The sequence below is a fragment of the Choloepus didactylus genome, chromosome 6, assembly GCF_015220235.1.
Source record: "Choloepus didactylus isolate mChoDid1 chromosome 6, mChoDid1.pri, whole genome shotgun sequence".
NCBI classification, from domain to species: Eukaryota; Metazoa; Chordata; class Mammalia; order Pilosa; family Megalonychidae; genus Choloepus; species Choloepus didactylus.
The window spans coordinates 48,699,023-48,721,193 of NC_051312.1; the positions used below are offsets into that span (position 1 = coordinate 48,699,023).

The window sequence follows — 22,171 nt, forward strand, 5'->3', positions numbered from 1 at the left end:
CCTGGGCCTAAAGGGACCAGGAAAGGGAGAAGTTACAGAAATCTAGAGGGAGAAATAGATACTTGTAGAGCAGATTGTCTTTGGATTCATAGGGACCTTTGGTCAAGATATACAGCCAGCCTGAAAAGACTTTACCAGGAGGGAGTCAGGGAAATACAATCTTTCCTTATTCCATTCCCTTCCTCTGACCTCCTGCTGGGGTTTAGCCAAAGGAACAGGAGTGCCTTGATGTATTTCATATAGCTCAGTTTTCCAAGGGCCAAGAGCAGTATGAAGAAGGATGAAGAGTAGATCTGAAGGGGAAAAGAAATGTGGCACATGTGTGCATATATAGATTCATGAACCCTTTAAAATAACTATGTAAACCAGAGATTTGGAACCATTTTCTTAATTTCGGTTGCCACTAGAAATTCTGGGTGCCAGCAGTGTGTGTGGTTTATGTCTTTATGTGAATGCTACTTTCCATTCTGAGATTTCTCTTAAAAAAATCTATTGGCTCATACTCTCAATTTTAATAATATTTCTTAACAGTGTTCCTTATTATACATTTTAAATATAAGGCCAAATAGTCTTTATCCTGCAGATTACTCTCTAAATAGCTTTACAACTCTTTTCACCGTAAAGAGACTGAGAGCCAAAGTAATTTTATATATTTCAAATTCCATTCTGTTGCTAGTATCTCTAGGGAAGAAGCAGTGTTTGCTAACTTCTTTTATCTAATCACTCTTATCTATTAATTTTGTAACTTTATGTAACAATTTCATTTCATACATTGTATTTGGAATGGGCATTGTCAGTAATGAAAATAAAAGTTATATGACCCCAATTTCTTCTGATTGGGACTTAATTACAAGCATTCTCAGTGAATCAGAACCATTGTATAGTTATAACAACTTTGTATTTTTAAGTATTTTTCCTTAACTGATTGGATAATATTGCATAATCCAAATGACTTTAATTTTGGCAGCTTGCTGAGTGATTTGATTTACACTCTAATTTCAGCTTTTGTCTGCTTTAACAATATTTTCTTGGTAAGTGCCATATGTGTCTTATTCTCTTATAATGCATTCTCTCTCTAACATCAGACAAGCTCATTTTTATTTTAGTTTTAAAATATCATTATCCATTTCACTACTCTTTAGAATTCCTTCTTATAGATTGAATTTCTGAAACTCAGCTTTAGAACTTACCCCACTTTTCCTCTGATTTTATAGTTGGAGAAAAGTAGTGTTTAGACAACCTAGTAAACTTTATAGGTAATTTTTATTTTGTTGTTATTTTGTCATTCTTCTTAAGAGTCTGAATTAACAGAACTTCATTTACAAAGTGTTTTCAGTTTATTCTGTTTTATTTTTAATAGCTTTGTTGAGATATAATTTCACATGCCATACAATTCACCTATATAAAATGTACAGTTCAGTAGTTCTTAGTATAGTCACACTATACTTCTCCCTAAGTGACAACTCCATTTTAGAAGCTGAGAGTTTGGTGGATGTTGGGTGTGTGGGGATGGTGGTGTAGGGAGGTCAGCAGCCTGAGGTCCTCTCATTTTTCCTTTCCTGGCATGAGCTATTGCAAATTCAATTGGGGCCTGTTCCGGTTTGCTAATGCTGCTGTTATGCAAAATACCAGAAATGGATTGGCTTTTATAAAGAGAGTTTATTAAGTTACAAATTTACAGTTCTAAGGCCATAAAAGTGGCCAAACTAAGGCATCAACAAAATGATTCTTTCACTGAAGAATGGCCAATGGCATCCGGGAAATCTGTGTTAGTTGGTAAGGCACGTGGCTGTCATCTGCTGATCCCGGATTGCCGGATTGTGTTACAGTGTCTCTCTCAGCTCCTGTGTGTTCTTGGTTCTTTTTCCCAGGATGTTTCTCTCTAAGTGCCTAGGGCTCCTGTCTTAGCATATCCTGCGGTAAACTCTGGGCTTCGTTTCTTAGCTTCTCTGGAGCATACGCTGAGCAAGCATCTCTTAACTACCTTCTTCAAACGTCCTTCTGTCTGTATCGCCAAGTGTCTCCAAGCATCAGTGTCAGCTCTTAGCTTCTTTCCAAAATGTCCCTCTCAGCTCCTCTGAGCTCCTGTTTGTGAGCTCTTTCATAGGACTCCAGTGATTAAATCAAGACCCAACGTGACTGGGTGGGATCCATATTTCCATGGAAATAGCTTAAACATTTCTCCCACAGTTGATTGAGTCGCATATCCATGGAAACACTCAATCAAAAGGTTCCAACCTTATCAATACTAATACATCTGCCCCCACAAGATTGGATTAAAGAATATGACTTTTTGGGGAACATAATATATCCAAACAGGCACAGGCCCCAATATTCTCAGACCCTATCTCTTGAGCAAACTTGCCCAGGATTTAGCTTCAGCAACAGGTATCTGGAAACAGGATGAGCAGTACTGAAGTCCTGCTTCTCATGGGAAGAAAGCTCTCTGGCTGGGTCCTGGGTGGAGAGGGAACCCTTGTTCTTAGCTACAGCAGTCTGGAGTGGAATCTGCCTTGCGAAGCTGAGACAGGGTAGGCGGTGAATGAACTTGGTTTAAATAGAACTGATTCTTACCTTTCTTACTGAAATTTTACAGGTTTTCTTGACTAGATGTTTTTTCATTTGCTGTTTGCTCTAAAGACCGTTTCCTCAGGCTTTCAATGGCTATTTTAAAATAATTTTCGTAAGTTTTGCTGGGGAGCAGGTTAGTAGAGTTCCTCACACTGTCATTCTGGAAATCAATCTCTTATCTTTAATTTTAAATACCACATTCATTTATTTGTTGATATATAAAAATCACTGGTTTTTATATTGCATAAATTGTAACTGTAATCCAGATTTTTGTGATTGCGGAGTTTATTTTTCACATTACCTAAAAGATTTAATAGAAGATTTTTTAAATATGTTGTTGATAATTATTTTCTTCCTTTAGTGCAGATAACATTAACATATCTCTTCCATGCCCCAAAATTTCAATGGCCTTTTGATTATCATTTTGAACATATAACCATCCTATAATACTGAAGGCCTTTAAGGTATAGGAGATTTGAATTCAATATTCACTCATTGGTTCAATAAAACAAGCCTTCTATTTACTACCTTGTCCCAGCCGGCGGGACGTTCAACGGAAGCTCCAAATCCTGTGAGGGAGGAATGGTATGGGACAAGAGACGCGAGGAACGACAGCAAGACAGGTTTCTGATCAAGCTGCAAAACTTTATTGAAGAGGCAGGGTATATATACTCTAAGGTAGAGGGAGTGGCTAGTACGAACGGGTGGCGGCCTAGGATTGGTGGCTGCTAAGGCGGGTGGCAGTCTAGGATTGGCTGCTGCTGTTGCTAGGGCGGATGGCAGATGTAAGGCTAGCACAGGATTGGTGGCTACTGTTGCTGGGGTAGAAGGCAGGTAGTAAAGCTAGCACTCTAGGCGCAAATCTTAGGCGCGAACGGCTATCACTTCCGTAGAAGGCTGAGGGCAACTTAAGCCGCTATTGCATCAGCCCTAGCTGTCATGTTGCATAATCTCCGGCATCGCTGAGGGTGGATTTTATACATGCTACCTTAATCGTCCCCAACACTACCTTTTTTCCTAGGCCCTGGGGATTCACAGGTGAATAAAGCACAGTCATTGCCCACAGACATGTAAACAAATATAGTGTATAGTAAGGGAGACAGATGTAAACCAACATAATGTGGAAAGTATTGTAATCAATTTATGTTTAAGGAAGGTGAGTGACATAAAGCATAAGTACCATTGCTTAGGATGTTGGCCAGGAGACTTGCCAGGAGAGAAACCACAGTGGATATCTATTAGGTGAATGAACACTAATTAGTAAAATATATAGTCCTGTGCCCTGGGCTTGAAAATTAAATTATTTTATGGAAAAAGACAAGTTAGCGAGAAAAGATGACATCTGAAAATATACCTTACGTTATGAGGTTTTATAGTATATGCTAATTGTCTTGTGACTGATACAGTAACTAACATTTATTGAAGTACTCTGCTATGCATACTACATATGTTTTATGTAATCCTCACAATAACCCTCCGAGATAGGTACTAATATTAAGTCCATTTTATAGATGGGGACACTGAGACTTACAAAGGCATAATAATCTCCTGAAGGTCACATAGCTAAAATATGGTGGAACCAGGAAACAAACTTAGGCAGACTGACTCTAAAACCAATGTTTTCAACCAGATAAAAATGAACAATAAGGACTATGGGAACCTAGAGAAGGAAAAATTTGCCTAATGAGAACATGTTAAGAAGAGTTGAAAATGGCATGGGTGGGGGCATAAGCAAAGTTTACTTGAAGGACAGACCAGTATGATTTCAGTAGTCAGTTCATATAGGAACATAAAGGAAAATCAAGTTGGAAACTGAGGATTGTATGGAAGCCAACTGTCAAGGATCTTGAAAGTCTAGGCTTGATGCAATAGAGAATTATAGAGGTTATGGGAGAGGAAGGGTGATATGGTAGTCATTGTGGTTGACTTAACATAATTGTTAAGTTTTTTACTCCATCATTTACCAGCTTTATGATGTTGAGCATGTTACTTTACTATCTAGGGCTTCTTTTTCTTACCTATAAAATGAGGATGATAATAATATCTAACTCCAGAGGTATTACATATTAAGCCTGATATATAGTGATTATGGAGCAAATGCTATGTATTATTATTGTTGTTATTATTATTTGTGTGTTTTAGTAAAATTAATCTGAGAACAGTAGCCGAAGCTTAAAACTTAAGTCATTAGTTTAGAGATGTTGAAACGTGGTTGTTATAGTTAAATAGAAAGGAAGGGACAGATACTAGAAATACTTTGTATGCATAATAGTAATGTTTTAAATTTATATGGTTAAAAAATTATTTGATTCTTTATGGTGTTTCATAGTATTTGTGCATCATTATTATATCAAAAGTTAATAGCTGACCATTTACTATAACTTTATAATTTACAAAGCACTCTGACATGTTATCAGATTTGATGATTCTGAGAACCATTCTCAGATAAATATTATTTCCATTTTATTGAGGTTAAATAATTCATTGACTATTGAACAAGTTAATAAAAGAACCAATTTAAAACTTAAATCTCCATGCACCTACTCTGGTGCTTTCTTCAATATATCATATTACATTACATGACAAGAACTGTTGTAGTATATAGCAGCCAACAATGTGAAAAAGTATTATTACTATTTTAAAGGAGTTAATATGTTTTCTTAAGTATCTGCCTTAATATAAAGAAATAACCAAGGCATGGAAGGGGACAGGCTAATTCATAGTCTACTGGATATCTCATTCATATATAAACCCAGTGTTATTTCAAGTATAATCTCTGTTTAGTAGATCAAAATATTGAATTTAATTTTCCATTTAAAATATTCATAGAAATGAAAATAAGCTGTTGCTTTTCTGTACCAATTTGTGCATTTAGTACATTCTGGGTGATTAGAAAATATTTTACAATAGAGCTATTTTTTAAGTGTTTTTAAATAGTATTGATTATGAAACTCTTTGAAATTTACCATCAGGCCAATGGTGGCAGAGTCTACATAGAACTATGCTGCGTGGTGTTCTGGGAAAAACCTTTCGACTTGTTGGCTATACTATTCAGTATGGCTGTATAGCTCATTGTGCTTTTGAATACGTTGGTGGTGTTGTTATGGTAAGTTTTTACATCCAAGAATAATCATTTTAAATATATAATCATTTTAAGTATATATAATGATAAATATATATCATTAAAATAATCATTTAAAAATGTATTTTTTACCTTGAATATAGTTGAATAACTATAATGAATAATGAATGAAGTGTGAAAGTTAAAACAAAATCTTTTCAAATTTTGGAATATAAGAAATTGTGTTTGAATTGGTGCTAGTATAAAATACAAGAACCATTACTTTAATTATGGCTCTATATTCTGTTTCTGACAGGAGCACAAAAGGTCCTATTAATAATCTTATAATAATTTTTGCTACCATTTATTGAATGCTACTTAGTTATTGTGTTCCAGGGTGTATTTGATGTTTTGTATTTATTAACTCATTTAATCTCTTACAATTCTGTGAGAGTTTTATTAGAAACCAGTTTTACATATGCAGTTACTGAGGCTTAGGGAGCCTCAGTAACTTGTTCCAGTTCCCACAGTTAATAAGTAACAGATTTGGAATTTCAGCACAGATTTGTCCAATTTCCAAAACTCCTACTCATAACCACTCTGTTTGATTATCATTAAAATAAATGATTATTCTGTGTGATGTCAGTATTAAAATGTTAATGCTGCTGCTCTTTCCCACCAACATTTTTTCTTAATATTGCATTATGAATCTTTCAACCATGACTGTTCTAACCTTTTATCATGTTGCTATAGAATAAATTGATTGAATTGCCATTGGGGTTATGGTTTGTTTTTGTTTTTGTTTTTTTAATTAGTTTTACCCAACAGATCCACTATAGAATCATACAACCTCAAGTTGAGCTAGAATAATGCAAATAAACTTATGTAACTGAGATGTCCATCTTTGACTCTTAAAAGTTACATTCGTACTTCCAGTGGGCTACGGAGGTAGCAAACATAAACTTTAAATGTGTTCTCTGTTATTTGTGCCTGGGCAGGAGGTTTTAAGTAAAAAGTTTTATTTACACGTAAGTAGAGTAAATGGAGGCTGTTGTATTTAGATTTTGAAGTGGCAATGACCATTTATTCCAGTTTTGAGATACATGAAGATTATTGTTTTAAGGCATCCAAATATGAAAATCTTTCAACTTAAAGTGCATCTCATTACACCATATTTTTCAGTAGAAAATATAAGTTGTAGCCCCATCAAATGAATAAAAGCTATTCTCTCAGAAGGGCATCAACCCACTGAGACAGTATGATACCACTCAATAAATTAGTATCAAGGTCATTAGATGATATTTGACAGTAGCAAAAGAATCAATCAATTATTCATTCTTATATTCAACAAATATTTTTTGTGTATTAACTTTGTGGCAATTACTCTTCTTGGCCTTGGTTATACAGCTGGGAAGATGAGAAACAAGTCCCTGCCCTCATGGATCTTACATCTACAGGGTGGCCAAAATTAGGAAACACTGATGTTATATTTTATGTATTATAATGTAATATCAATAAATAATTTTTTAAATGTCTCCCTGTTTTCTACACTTGGTGGCCACTCTGTAGCTGACAGGTTATTATTAGTCATCTCCCAAAGATACTACCTTATATTGTTCTTCAAACTTTAAAGAACATTTGCTTGGTTTTCTTTCCTTTAAAGGCCTTTTCAGATGATTTTTGTTAAATTACAAAAGGTTCTGACCATTTATTCCAGTTTTGAGATACATGAAGATTATTGTTTTACCTCTTTTTACAGTGTTCTGGACCATCAATGGAGCCTACAATTCAAAATTCAGATATTGTCTTTGCAGAAAATCTTAGTCGACATTTTTATGGTATCCAAAGGTAAATTTATCATGGATATTTTAAGTTTATGGTAAAAATATATATACCCATTGTATCTTTTTTGCAGTTTCTGTTACCTTTGAAAATTCCTTCATAAATAACCGAAGTAATGACCAACTAGATAACTTTCTCAGTTAAAGAAATTTTAAGTTTCTCTAATCACATGCAATCTCTTGGGTTATTGTATCCTTTGTTTCATTGTCCAAAATAGTTAGCAGTATATGTTAGCCTTCTGTTTTTTTTTTTGGGGGGGGGGGTTCTAGAATGTTTTGTGTCTAGAACTAGGGACTTGGAGACTACTCTATAAATATGAATCAGTGTTTTTTTTTTTTTTTTAATCCTGAGTTCTATTAATGACTGTTCTAGTTTACTCATGCTGCCGGAATGCAAAACACCAGAAATGGATCGGCTTTTATAAAGGGGGGTTTATTTGGTTATACAGTTACAGTCTTAGGGCCATACAGCGTCCAAGGTAACACATCAGCAATCGAGTACCTTCACTGGAGGATAGCCAATGGCGTCCGGAAAACCTCTGTTAGCTGGGAAGGCACATGGCTGGCATCTGCTCCAAAGTTCTGGTTTCAAAATGGCTTTCTCCCAGGACTTTCCAACTCTAGGCTGCAGTTCCTCAAAAATGTCCCTCTCAGCTGCACTTGGAGCGTCTGTCCTCCTTTAGCTTCTCTGGAGCAAAAGTCTGCTTTCAACGGCCATCTTCAGACTGTCTCTCATCTGCAGCTACTGTCTCAGCTTCTTTGCCTTCTTCAGAGTGTCCCTCCTGGCTGTAGCTCGTCTTCAAAATGTCACTGTCAGCTGCACTTCAAAATGTAACTCACACCTGCACTGATTTCCTTCTGTTTGTCAGCTCATTTATATGGCTCCAGTGATTTAATTTATACCCACCCTGAATGGGTTGGGTAACACCTCCATGGAAATTATCCAATCAGAGTCATAACCCACAGTTGGGTGGGGTATATCTCCATGGAAACACTCACAGAATTACAATCTAATTAACACTGATAGGTCTGCCCACACAAGATTACATCAAAGATAATGGCGTTTTGGGAGACATAATACATTCAAACCGGCACAATGACTGACTGATTTATTTCTCTGTATATAGCCTATGATGACCATTTGATAACTTTTAGATTCTGACATTATACATAGCTGGGAAACAAGAATCTCACCTATTATAATTTGCTTTACTAATACATTAAATTAAAAAACTCCTTGGCAAATATTGTTTGCCACTAGACCTTTTTAAATCCTATTCCAAATGTTGGTTCCAATCCTTGTGATACTGTTTATTCTAATTAACTCCATGATTATAATACCTTCTGAATGGATGTCAAATATTAGTAATTTAATTATTTTCTAAAGCACACATCTCAGTGTCCCTAAAATTTTGGTTCCATTAGTTTGTTTATAATTTTGAAAAAATAAACCTATGCCAGTTTTCGTGTCGGTAGACTACAAGTTTGGCTCCCTCAAGGTGATATTTGGCTCATGGCATTAATAGATTTAGGCACTCCTCTTTCACTGTTGACCTTTGCTATATAGTCTATTTCACATTACTGAAAAATAGTCAAGAATAGTGTAAAACTGTTTTTAGCATTTACTGAACTTCTCTATATAGATAGAAACTATCTCTTTGTCAAGTTATATGTTTAGAAAAGGTCCCTGTGAAATTCTTTTTCAGATCTTTTACCCTTAACTTCAAGATACCTAATTGATAGATATGGGGATTAGAAAATAAAACATGTGAAATGGCTGTATTCTAGCTCCCTTTTCTTTTTAACTCATATCAAAATAACTTAATACAGTATTTGTATTAACTGGAGACCTACTCTCACTATAGCATGAAGACAAGCTTCTGTGTTCTATGCTAATGTCATGATTTTCTTGTCATTATCCTGGAGTGTCCTTAACAAGGATATGAACTTATTGGCTAAATAGTTCTTAGATGAACAGCTCAATATTGCCTTTTTTGATTGATAACTATTTGCATTCAGATGGGTAATACAAATAATTCCTTTACTAAATTAAGATTCTTTGAAGGTTTCATTTTGTCTTATATTCATCCATAGAATTCATTAGGTTGCAGGACAGCTTAAAGTCTAACATTTATTGGAGCTATACCAGAGTAACTTTTATAGCCAAAGTTGTCAGTTGGTAACTGCTACTTTAAAAATTTAAAAATATTACTTTAACAATAATCTCTTTTTCTGACCTACAGCACAGCACTCTGAGACTTCAAGGGAATCTCTTACTCCTGGCAAGAGGTCTGCTTGCTGGTTACCTATTTTTAAGGCTATAGTATACTAGCCTTCCTTTTAGGCAAGAATTGAAGTCTGCATATGTGATTTCTAAAGCACTTGGATCTATTTTCAGTCAGCCACACAGAACACTCACACTTAAGGCAACCACAATCTCTGATTACACTATTTACTCTTTCAATAAATAGTGAAGAAGCACCTAAAATATCAGATGTGCTGTACATTATAGAGAATGTTGAGATGAATAAGAAATTGACTTTTCTTTTCAAAAGCTTACAGTTTAGTAGGATAATAAAGATGTTTATAACTATACATGAGAAAGTAACATTAAGTCATGGGTCTATTAATTTCCTTTTAAAACCCTATTTGAAAGAGTGGAGAGTACAAGGATATGTATTTTGATCTACACTCTATGTGTATGTCTAATTAGACCACCTGAAAGCTACAAATATTGTCTATATTTTTAATAATGCTTTCTGTAAAAATACCTTGATTGAAAATTATGATTTTGATATTGCTACTCATGTGCAGAATTTATGTTTCAAGGATTACATTGATTATTTGATTTAAAAAACTTAAGCTGAATAAAATATTCATGGAAAAGACTTTCTTCCTCCAAAGCTACACAGAATCAACTTTGATATAGTATCTTAGAATGTCTGCAAACTTGTTCATCTGAAACAGTTTCTCTGACTTGGTTCTAGTTGGTTGGAAAGAGAATGATTTATCCCATTTTCAAAAACAGAGTAGCCTTATATTGCCTCCAGATTATAGAATTTTGTAATTTAATAGCCTTCAACTCTTATGAATAGTAGCTTCAAAAAACGACTGTTGCAAATAATGTTTCTGTGTTTTCTGTACAGTTGGTATATTTTATTCTCTTACATAAGAATTGTTCTTGTAAATGCTACTTTGATTGAGTTCTTATGGGAAACTTTGTCTTACCTCCCAAACTAAATTTCTTTGATTGGTAATGATTGCCATGTAATTAATTTCTTTTTTGATTTAGCGACCAAAAGGTTTAGAACTCATTTTACTACTTGTATATAACAATAACTAGGTATCTGATTTAATTATCATCTTTTCTTTTTATGGATTTTGATATTATTCTGGCATATGCATCTTTGATTATAAGTAACATCAAATTATGTCTAGAACTGTTACAAATCATAAATAAATATATGAAATTCTTTCAAATATGTGTGGCAAGCCGAAAGAATTCACTTATTGTTCATTTAATGCAGAAAGAGTGTGTTTTGTTTGGTTGGGGCAGCATTAGTTCTATATTCTTTGTCCCCTTCTTCCTTGCTACTTTTTCAGGTCATTTTTATTCTTCATTTACCATGCAGATTGTCACTTCTTCCTTGAATCATGCCTTCCATATGTAATCTAACCTGTATTAATTTAATATGTTTGATATCTCATGTATTAAGTTTTTAAATGTATGTATTAGGGCAGATTTTGGCTTTTTCATCATTCACATTGTTGGATTCTAACACTTAAAAGTCAATCACAAGTGGTTCTCCAAGCTGGTAAATGTATGCGGGTCAGTATATAAGTGGATGAAGGGTATGGCTTTGTTTAAGTTGCTCTGTAAAAGTGTTAAAGCAGTGCCATGCATGTATCTATACTTAATAACATTGACAGTTCTGTGACTTTTTCCTTTTCAGAGGTGACATTGTGATCGCAAAAAGCCCAAGTGATCCAAAATCAAATATTTGTAAAAGAGTAATTGGTTTGGAAGGAGACAAAATCCTCACCAATAGTTCATCGGATTTCTTTAAAAGCCATAGCTATGTAAGTAACATTTCAATTGTGTTATGTATTGGTATCGTAGTTAACTAACACTAACTGAAGACACTAACCAAAGAAAACTTTTATTTATATTTTTTTTTTTTTTATTTTTTTAATATTCATTTTATTGAGATATATTCACATACCACACAGTCATATAAAACAAATCATACATTCGATTGTTCACAGTACTGTTACACAGTTGTACATTCATCACCAAAATCGATCCCCAACACCCTCATTACCACACACACAAAAATAACCAGAATAATAATTAAAGTGAAAAAGTGTGCTTCAGGTTTTAAAGCAGGGAAGGATAGTGAGGCATTTGCCTTGGGCCCCAAATTTAAGGGGCACCAAAAAACTCAGGAAATAGTATTTGAATGCAAGGTTTTAAAAAATCAAAAGTAATGCAAAAAGTCCACACATGGCTATTTGTTTATAAATAAATTAAGAAATATTAATTACTGCTCTTTGCTACAAAAACAAGCAAACAAAAACAAAAACAGAGAGCATTCCTGGAAGTGCACAGACAAGAATTAGACTTCAGAGTCAAACAGACCTTGTTCCGGTTTGCTAATGCTGCCATTAAGCAAAATAGCAGAAACGGATTGGCTTTCATAAGCAGTGGTTTATTTGGTTACAGAGTTACAGTCTTAAGGCCATAAAGTGTCCAAGGTAACATATCACCAATTGGGTATCTTCACTGGAGGATGGCCAATGGTGTCCGGAAAACCTCTGTTAGCTGGGAAGGCACGTGGCTGGCGTCTGCTCCAGAGTTCTGGTTTCAAAATGGCTTTCTCCCAGGACATTCTTCTCTAGGCTGCAGTTCCTCAAAAATGTCACTCTTAGTTGCTCTTGGGGCATTTTTTTTGCTCTTAGCTTCTCTGGAGCAAAAGTCTGCTTTCAGCGGCTGTCTTCAAACTGTCTCTCATCCGCAGCTCCTCTCTCAGCTCCTATGCGTTCTTCAAAGTGTCTCTCTTGGCTGTAGCAAGCTCGCTCCTTCTGTCTGAGCTTATGTACTGCTCTAGTAAACTAATCAAGGCCCATGCTGAATCAGCGGGCCACACTTCCATGGAAACTATCCCATCAGTCATCACCTACAGTTGGGTGGGTCGCATCTCCATGGAAACACTCAAAGAATTACAATCTGATCAACACTGATACATCTGCCCCACAAGATTACATCAAAGAACATGGCGTTTGGGGGGACATAATACATCCAAACCAGCAAAGACCCTAATTTGTATCCTGCTCAACTCTACCTTTACTAGCTGAATGAACTTGGCCAAGTTATTTTATTTAGGCTTACTTTGCTCTTGTATAAATAGGGAATAGAATGAAATGAGTTAAATAATATAGGATAGGGCCTAGAACATAGTTTACACTCAGTTAACAGTGATTTTGCTTAATATTACTATTGCTATGCAGTGAGCCAGGGGAGGCATTCAAGTACCAATAGGGTTTCCTAAAAGAGCAACATCATGTTTTGGTCAGAGGACCTCTAGAGAGATCACCTGGGTGTGTTGCAGGTCTGGCCCCGAAACATCCATGTATCTAAGAAACAATATGCTGCAACACAGGTACTCACACAATCAAACAGCAATAGTTATACTAAGGGCTTTCACATTCCACATTCACTTCTTAACCAATCACCAGTCCCTCTCTATCACTTCCCACTCCCAGCAGAACAGTGTGGTGGGTTTGAAGCTGTATATACCCCAGAAAAACATGTTCTTAAATCTAATTAATTCTTGTGGACATAAACCCATTTTAAGTAGGACCTCTTGATAAGACTACTTCAGTTAAGGTGAGACCTACCTGACACAGGATGAGTCTTAATCCTATATTATAAGAGAATGAAATTCATACAAAGAAATAAGCCACAGAAGCAAGAAGGTGAAAGCAACAAAACCCAGAAGAGAAAGGAGATCAGCAGATGCCACCATGTGCCTTGCGATGTGGTGGTGGAGCCAAGAACTGCTGGCAGCTGATCCTGAGGAAGCAAGCATTGCCTTGGCTTTGATGATGCCTTATGCTGGACATTTTCTTGGCCTCAAACTGTAAGCTAATAAATTCACATAAGTATCCATTTCGTGGTATCTGCTTTAAGTCGCCTAGGAAACTAAAACAATGCTTAACATACTAGGTCCCTTCATCACTTCTTCCTTTTCTCCTAGAGTAAAATTATACATATCTAAGGAATTGAAAATTTACTGAAATAATATTAGTATCTTGTATTTTATATAGCTTCTTTCCTCTAAGGAAATCATACTATTTAACCTAGTTTCTCTACTAATATCACCAAATATCTGCACATCATTATGCATTTTTACAAATTAAGAACTAGAAGGCAGCAAGCTGCCACGGTGACATGACCAGAGTCATACAGAAGTCACTGCCTCAGTCCCCTTCCTACTAAATCAACCTTTTTCCTCTCACATGACTAAGCCTCCATAATAAAGAACAGATCATTCATTTTTTATCTGGAAAACAACCAAACGTATAATTCAGTAAGGGGCCCCATGACCCCACCACCTTGTCAAAAGAAACAAATTATACAAAAAACGAGCTCTGCAGAAGCAGACGGTTTTGGTCTGTCAACTTTCTCTTGAATTATGCCCATTAGCCAACATAAAACAATGTAAAATATAATGTAACAGATCCCCATGTTCTTGAAAATTTAAGTTAAAATCACTGATCACTCAAAGTGCACTTGAATACAGAGGATCAAGGGCAATCAATAACTCCTGTGGATCTGCAAAGATGCATGTTATGCCAATTAGATTCTGAAAGAAAATATGATACACAATTGGGCTGCTCTAAGAAGACTCTAAGCCAGCAACGAGCAATTAGCACAAATTCATAGCATCATAGAATTCTGGAGCTCCAGAAGAGACCTGGCAAGCCACTCAGAATAACCCCTTCATATGGTATATGAGGAAACTGGCTCAGGAAGATTAAGCGGCTTTTCCAAGGTTTCACAGTTAGTAGGAGAACAAGTACTAGAAAATGAACTTGTTGACTATTATCCATTTCACTTGCAAATCTTGCTTCTAATGTCAACAGGTACATTTAGCACTTCTCAGAATTACCCATATATACAGAGGTGGTATAGTACAGGAGGTTCTGTACTTTGGTAACAGAAAAACCCAGGATCTTAATCTGCTACTTACTGACCACGTGATCTTGGGCAAGTTCCGTAATTTCTCTATTTCAGTATTTTATCTGTCAACTGTGTTTCAATAGTGAGTTCCATGATGGTGCTTATTATAAGCTAAAGGTAATATAAACAAGGGCCTGGTACACAGCCTGCGAGTTCTATGAAGGCAAGTACTGTGTCTGTACATTCCCAGCACCCAGTGCCAAGCCTGGCCATGAAAGATTCTTGGAAAATTTGCCAAAAAGTCAGTGAACTAACTAAACAAGCAAACATGTACTAGACTTAAACTCAGTTCTACCTGGTTCTTAAACACTAAGCCCTACTGCTCCCAATTCACACAATTTCAAGACAGACTATTAACTCAGCCTTATAGAGTACAGATAACACAATGAAATAAGACAGCCATTTTCTGGCTACAAGACAGGAACAAGTTCAGTGGGGGAAGTTCCTGGACTCTCCATGTTGGAATTAATTCTTGTTGCTAACACAAGTACCTCATGGGGCTTTGGAATCAACCAAACCTGGGGTCAGGTCCCAGCTTCAGCACAAGATGTGTGACCTCAGAGATATGACTCTACCTCTCTGAACCTAAATTTCCACACTTTAAAAAATAAAACAAAACAAATTCATAGGGATTGAGTGACAAATGAGGCCAATACATGTAAAGGAATATTACAGTGATGTGTAGCACAGAAAGACACTCAACTAGTATTATACTCCATTTTGCTTCTAGTTATTTGGAAATTTCATTCATTCATTTCACTAGGTCTCTGTTCAAATGTCACCTCCCTCCCTAACCTCCTTATGTACAATACCCCACCCACACAAAACATTCTCTATACCCTTATCTTGATTATTTTTCTTCCTAGTTCTTACCATCACTTGACATTACATTACGTATTTGTTTTTTCTGTTCATTGTGTCTCCTCAACTAGAATGTAAGCCTCACACACAGGACTTTTGTTGTCTGTTTTGTTTACTGCTACAACTAGGAAAGTGCCTAGCATGCATCATGTGTTTAATAAGTTTTCTGTTGAGTGACTGAATGAACTAATTCCATACCTATTTGGGTCCTGCTATATATGAGGCACTGTACAGGAATAGGGACTTAAAGATCATTTAAAAATGGTCCCCTATCCTCACAGAACTTCCAGTCTAGAGAACCTTAGTACATAAACAGATAATCACGTTGACAGTAAATAAATCCTATAATATTCCAATACCTAAAGTGCTGTGGGATTACAGAAGAAGCTATGAAAAAATTTATGCCTCACCTGGACCACCGCAGTTGCCTCCTGACTGTTCTCCCTCATCCACTCTGTCCCTTAACATCCTATTCCTTAATCAGCAACCAGAGAGATCCAAGCAAAGTCAATATCAGAAGAGATTATTTCCCTACTTAAATCCCTCCAATGGCTTCACATTAAAATGAGAATAAAATCCAAACTCCTGACCATGGCCTGAAAAGCCCAAACAATCAGCCTCTGCTTGCTAACTGGTTAAATCTTCTCTCCTACTATTCTTTCCCTCACTCACTGAGGGACTGACCTTTCTCTTTCTCAAATATGCTAGGGCCTTTTCTGACATTGTGTTTGCTGTTCACGCTGCCTAGAAAGCTCTTCCCCTAGGCTGGCTCTTCCTTATCATTTAGTTCTCAGTTCAAATGTAAACTCTAAAAGAGTCCTCCTAGTCTGAAGTTTCTCCGGCCACCATCACCCTCACCAAGTCACTCTCTATGGGATCTCACTGCCTTCTCTATCCTCCACCATGTCATTATTTGGAATGACAATCTATTTATCTGTCCTAGTCTCCCAACTCATATGTAAATTACATGAAGATAAGGACTTTGTCAGATACACTGCTGCATACCCACCACCTAGCACACAGTAGACACTAAATAAATATTTCTGAATGAATACAGTGGATTTCAAAGGATGTAGAAGTTTGCAAGGATGAAAGTCTGGGTAAAGTATATTATCGGCCTAAGAGTATCATAGGGCATTCGTTTCCTTCCAAGAACAACTGCCCATTTCATTGAAATATGTGAATTTCAGTCAAACTTACTTGGGAATGGGCACCCGAATCAGTGTCCCTTCTACTTCTGGGTTCAGATTCATTCCACTTTCTCTTATAGCCTTGATAGCTGCAGCTGTACACTCTGGGAAGCTGGCCATGTTAACCAAAATCAGCTGTGGCGACTTCATGGAGATCTGGCCAATCTGGTTTAAAGCAAGCTTCCCATCAGCAGTTACCACAGTGATATGATCAAGGGATCCTGGCGAAGTCCTTATATTGAGAGTCTTGTTGAAATTATCATTGAGGGCTTCCATCACAGACTTCATTTCTTCATCTACCTCTTCCAAGTTGATTATCTCCTCAACCAAGGCAGTATTAATATTCACTCTGGTTTGAGACTGTCCTTTTCCTTTGGCTTTGGCTTTCTTGGTAGCAAAATGGCGGACTGGTAAAGCTGGGTAGGCCATGTATTGCCTATGGTCATTTTGTCTTCCACTCAACATCTTCAGTGTAACTTCTGAAACAGGTCTGGTCAGGGCTGCAAGGGAGCTGCAAAAGGCGGGGTGGGCCAAGCGGAAGCACCTTAATCCTAAGGCCATTACTGAAGACGATTTTAGTGAACATCTGGGTTTTGGAAGCAGTCTTGAACTTAAATTTCAGTTTCCCAACTTATTAGCTTGTGAATTCGGGTAGGTCATTCAACCTCTCTGAATAGTTTCCATCATAACTTTATCATCATGATATTAATAAGCCCGCTACAGCCCGGGATACTAAGGAAACGGTCGTACGACGGCAGCGATGGCCTATTTATATTTTGAGTATAGGAAAAATGCTGCATTCATTAGAACTTAAGTTTGTTTATAGCAAGAACAGTTTAGCCATTTTATTTCATATATTTTAATTCCTTTTAAAACCCTATATAGACTTCCGCACCTGGATTGTTGCTGATGTTCTCACAAACATTGAGGACAGATGGTTTGGAATGTCGAGCCCTCTATCTTGGGGCATGCCCATATGAAGCTTGTTACTGCAAAGGAGAGACTAAGCCTACTTACAATTGTGCCTAAGAGTCTCTCCCAGAGTACCTCTTTGTTGCTCAGTTGTGGCCCTCTCTCTCTCTCTAAGCCAACTCAGCAGGTGAACTAACTGCCCTCCCCACTACATGGGACTTGATTCCCAGGGGTGTAAATCTCCCTGGCAACACAGGATATGACTCCCAGGGATGAATCTGGACCCTGCATCATGGGATTGAGAACATCTTGACCAAAAAGGGGAAGCAAAATGAAGCAAAATAAAGTTTCCGTGGCTGAGAGATTTCAAATGGAGTCGAGAAGTCACTCTGGTGGGCATTCTTATGCACTATATAGATACCCCTTTTTAGGTTTTAGTGCATTGGCATAGCTAGAAGTAAATACCTGAAACTATCACACTGCAACCAAGTAGCCTTGATTCTTGAAGATGATTGTATAACTATGTAGCTTACATTGGGTAACAGCGTGATTGTGAAAACCTTGTGGATCATACTCCCTTTATATAGTCTAAGGATGGAAGAGTAGAAAAATGGGGACAAAAACTAAAGGAAAAAATAAGGTGGAATGGGGGAGATGATTTGGGTGTTGTTTTTTACTTCTATTTTTTATTCTTATTTTTATTCTTTCTGATGTAAGGAAAATGTTAAAAAATAGATTGAGGTGATGAATGCACAACTATATGATGGTACTGTGAACAGTTGATTGTACACCATGGATGATTGTGTGTGAATATATCTCAATGAAACTGAATTTTTAAAAAAACCCTATATAAACATCTCAGTAATAATTGCTGCAGGCAAGATTCTGCAGTGGATGCTAAAATTCTTGGACAAAAGTTTAATGAGATATATTTTCACAGTCTCGAAGTATCTCTCCCAGGATATTTATTACAAAGGGAAAAATAGTAACTTCACAGGGGAGAACCCTGGCAGACACTACTCAACCAAATGATCAAGGTTAACTTCACTAATAAGACATTAAAATAATGTACCCCCTGATTTGGAGTACTGAGAAGAGCCTATCATTTTTGTGGTATTCTTGCAGAACAATGTAAAACCTCAGTCTAAACATGAGAAAACGTCAAACAAACCCAAAGTAAAGGACATTCTACATCGTGACTGACCAAGACTCTTCGAAAATGTCAGTAATAAAAAACTAGAAAAGATGGAGGAACTCACATATTAGAGGAGACAAAGACAGTTTGACAAACACAGTCTGGAATCTTGGCTTAGAAAGTCTTTACTGACTAATTAATGGAAACTAGTTATTAGGAAAGCTGGTGAAATCAAACAAAGTCTGAAGTTTAGTTTTTAAAAGTCCAATTAAAATTTTTATAATAGAAATTGTATATACCTTTAGTCTAGTCAACTTGTCTGTCCAGTTAGAAGAGAGCAAGAGCAGTAGAATGGAAGAGTGAAGAGTAGTTATAATGTGTTAGCAAATTTCACCAATCACATGGCTGCTATGAAAGAGCTTATGGAGAGAGGCCCTTTTTACTCAGCATATAGGCTTCTTGCTTCTTCACTTTAAATTTTCTGTCACTATCAAATTATTGGTACACCTGTTACATCTATTAGCTAACTTTACCTCTGTTTTCATGCCCAATGTCAGCAGATTGTTGAAGAGTTAAATTGTCTTCATCATTGTAGATTTATTTTGAATTATATTAGCCTTTAGGTATGTTTGATTGATAGACCATTAAATGGTCAATATGTTATATATCATGTATAATAGATTGTGATATTAATAATAGGTCAGCTGTACAAATGCTTTTGATATACTACTATAGTACTAAACACATAGTAATTGTTAGCTGATGGTTATGATAATGTTGAAGGTGATAATGTAATATTGCTTAACTTTTTTTCCTGTGGTCTTTATCATGGACAATATATCCTTTTATTCTTCCAAAAATGTCAATTTTTGCCATATGGTTTCATCTTCATATAACTGTTATCAATTCATGAGGCAATACAGTCACTTCTGAGTTGTTTAATCCACAAGCAGATAAATTGAGTCCTGAAATAGTTTTGTCAACATGTAGTTCAACAGAATAAATAAACAATAGCATGCACTGTCTGTGCACTTAAATACCACATAGTTGTTACTGTTGTTAATTTCTCTTTAAGAGTTATTAGAGGAGGAGTATCAGGACCAAAGATTTTAAAGTCTCTTTAAATAATAAGAGAAGACAAGTAAAGAACTTTGAAATGTAAAGTATTGAAGTAAAAAGAACTGATTTGGTATTTGAAATATACTCAGTGATGAGATGTGGGGTTTTTTTGTTTTGTTTTGTTGTTTTTTTCGTTTTTTGTTTTTTTGTTTTTTGAAAAATTAGTGATTTTATGTTGGAGCCTTTGTGTTTATTTTCATGGAAAGTTATTCAGCTATAAAATTCAGTAGTCATCAACCAGTGATTCTAGTTACTTTCCTTAAATAGGGTATACTCTTTAGAAAAATACTCATTGAATTTTTAAATGTTTAATGAATGAACAAATTAGAGAGCACTATGATTTTGTTCCAGATATATTCCATTCACTTTTGCTTTATCGTATTTCAAGTCTACCGTACATAATTTTAATAATACTGGCCAACACTTGTGTGCTGGTTTGTATATATTATGTCCCACAGAAAAAGCCATGTTCCTTGATGCAATCTTGTGGGGGCAGATTGATTAATCTTTTTGATTAGGGTGTGACCTTTTGATTGGATGTTTCCATGGAGATATGACCCACCCAACTGTGGGTGATGACTCTGGATAATTTCCATGGAGGTGTTACCCCACCCATTCAGGGTGAGTCTGAATTAAATCACTGGAGCCATATAAATGAGCTGACAAACAGAAGGAACTCAGTGCAGCTGTGAGTGACATTTTGAAGAGCAACTGAGAGTGACGTTTTGAAGAGGAGCTGCAGCTAAGAGAGGACAAAACGCCCCAAGTACAACATTTTGGAGAATGCCATTTTGAAATGCAACCTGGGAGCAAGCCGACACCAGCCATGTACCTTCCCAGCTAACAGAGGTTTTCCAGATGCCAAGGCCTTTCTCCAGTGAAGGTACCCTATTGCTGATGCCTTACCTTGGTCACTTAATGGCCTTAAGACTGTGACTTTATAACCAAATAAACCCCCTTTATAAAAGCCAATCCATTTCTGGTGTTTTGTGTAACAGCAGCATTAGCAAACCGGAACAACTTGCTATATGCTTACTCTGTACCAAACACTGTTGAAATTCGTTACAAGGATTAAATTATTTAATCCTCACAACATCAACTCAATGAGATACATAGTAGTGAGATAATTGAACAGCAAGGAGTTAAATAAATTGCCCAATTTCAAACAGCTATGAGAGACAGAGTTGGGATTCAAACACATGAGCCTGGCTTCAGAATCTGTACTCCTCACCATTCCGCTGTTTCCTTACCCAGAATATCCTCTACTTATCTATTATTTCTACTTCTATCTTTTCAATTTGTACTTCCTTAAAAATGCATTTGTCTTTATTATTTAAAAAGAAAAAAGAACGATTTCTGCTCAGAGACAGTACTGGTTCTGCAAAAGAAGCCAGTGATTTTTGAGAACCCTCTTCCCTCAGTTTTTCTAGGCTGGGTTATTCAGCCATAAAAATTGTATAGCTATTACAGAACCACTTTAGCAAATGTGTTCCATTAATCAAGGTGATTCATAACAAAAATTCATCCAAGTTTAGTTCATTCTGAAAAGATACTCAAGCTGCAGGATCTGCTCTTCTAGAGTGTTCCCTTTTTTGGCTATCTCAGAAGCACACTGTTGCTATACTTTATGAAATAGGTTTATTCCCCTTTTCTTTGCATCCCCTTAGAGAAATCATCGTTGTTTATAAGATGAAGATTTTATTCATATTTTGATTGAGCTCTGCATAGTAAAGACTATCAATATTAATGTATTTTGAATACTAGGCAAAAAAAAAAAATTATTCTTGTATGTAGGTGCTTCAGAAAACAAAGCACCAAAATTGTCATCTGGAACCTACAATATAGAGTTTAGCATATGAAAGAAATAACGTTTCTGGACATCACTCTCTCTAGGTTTTCTTCCTGTCTTTTTGACTGCTGCCTCTCAGTTTCCTTTACTGGTTTCTCCTCATATACCTGACTCCAAATGTTGGAGTGACCAAGATGTCACTTTTTAAACTTCTTCTCTTGGTTATATACACCCATATTTCTGGTGACCTTGTCCTTTCTCGTAGTTTTAAATGCCATCTAACTCACTCCCAAATTTATGTCTCCAACCACTTCCTATTCCCTGAACTCCAGACTCATATATCTATTTGTTTGCTTAATATCACTTCTTTAATGTCTTATTGGTCATCTTGAACTTAGTATGTCTAAAACCAAATACTTGATTTCCCCACATACTTCCCTGTTATAGTA

General features: G+C 36.2%; 2 protein-coding genes across 6 annotated transcripts in view; one reads left to right on the top strand and one right to left on the bottom strand.

The window, feature by feature from the left end:
• Positions 1–22,171, top strand: part of IMMP1L (inner mitochondrial membrane peptidase subunit 1) — a 138,117-nt gene that overhangs the window by 65,561 nt on the left and 50,385 nt on the right. For all 5 annotated transcript variants that reach the window (XM_037839038.1, XM_037839035.1, XM_037839036.1 and 2 more), the window contains 3 exons: positions 5,544–5,677; positions 7,392–7,480; positions 11,427–11,553. In XM_037839038.1, coding sequence (XP_037694966.1) covers positions 5,573–5,677; positions 7,392–7,480; positions 11,427–11,553 — 321 coding nt within the window. In that variant the 5' untranslated portion in view covers positions 5,544–5,572. The remainder of the gene's footprint in view (positions 1–5,543; positions 5,678–7,391; positions 7,481–11,426; positions 11,554–22,171) is intronic.
• On the bottom strand, positions 13,390–17,525 carry LOC119536286 (ribosome-recycling factor, mitochondrial-like). Its single transcript, XM_037839033.1, has 2 exons — positions 16,778–17,525; positions 13,390–13,618 (listed from the first exon to the last, which is right to left on the bottom strand). The coding sequence occupies exons 1-2, from the start codon at positions 17,326–17,328 to the stop codon at positions 13,483–13,485; spliced, it is 687 nt and encodes a 228-aa protein (XP_037694961.1). The 5' UTR covers positions 17,329–17,525; the 3' UTR covers positions 13,390–13,482.

Bases quoted from the DNA above. Each gene is read 5' to 3' on its own strand.
- LOC119536286 (XM_037839033.1), bottom strand. From the start codon at position 17,328: ATGGCCTTAGGATTAAGGTGCTTCCGCTTGGCCCACCCCGCCTTTTGC. The intron at 13,619-16,777 runs GTAAGTTTGACT...TGAATTTATTAG, and splicing joins ATTCGGGTGCCCATTCCCAA to CTTACAGTTTGAGGCCAAGA.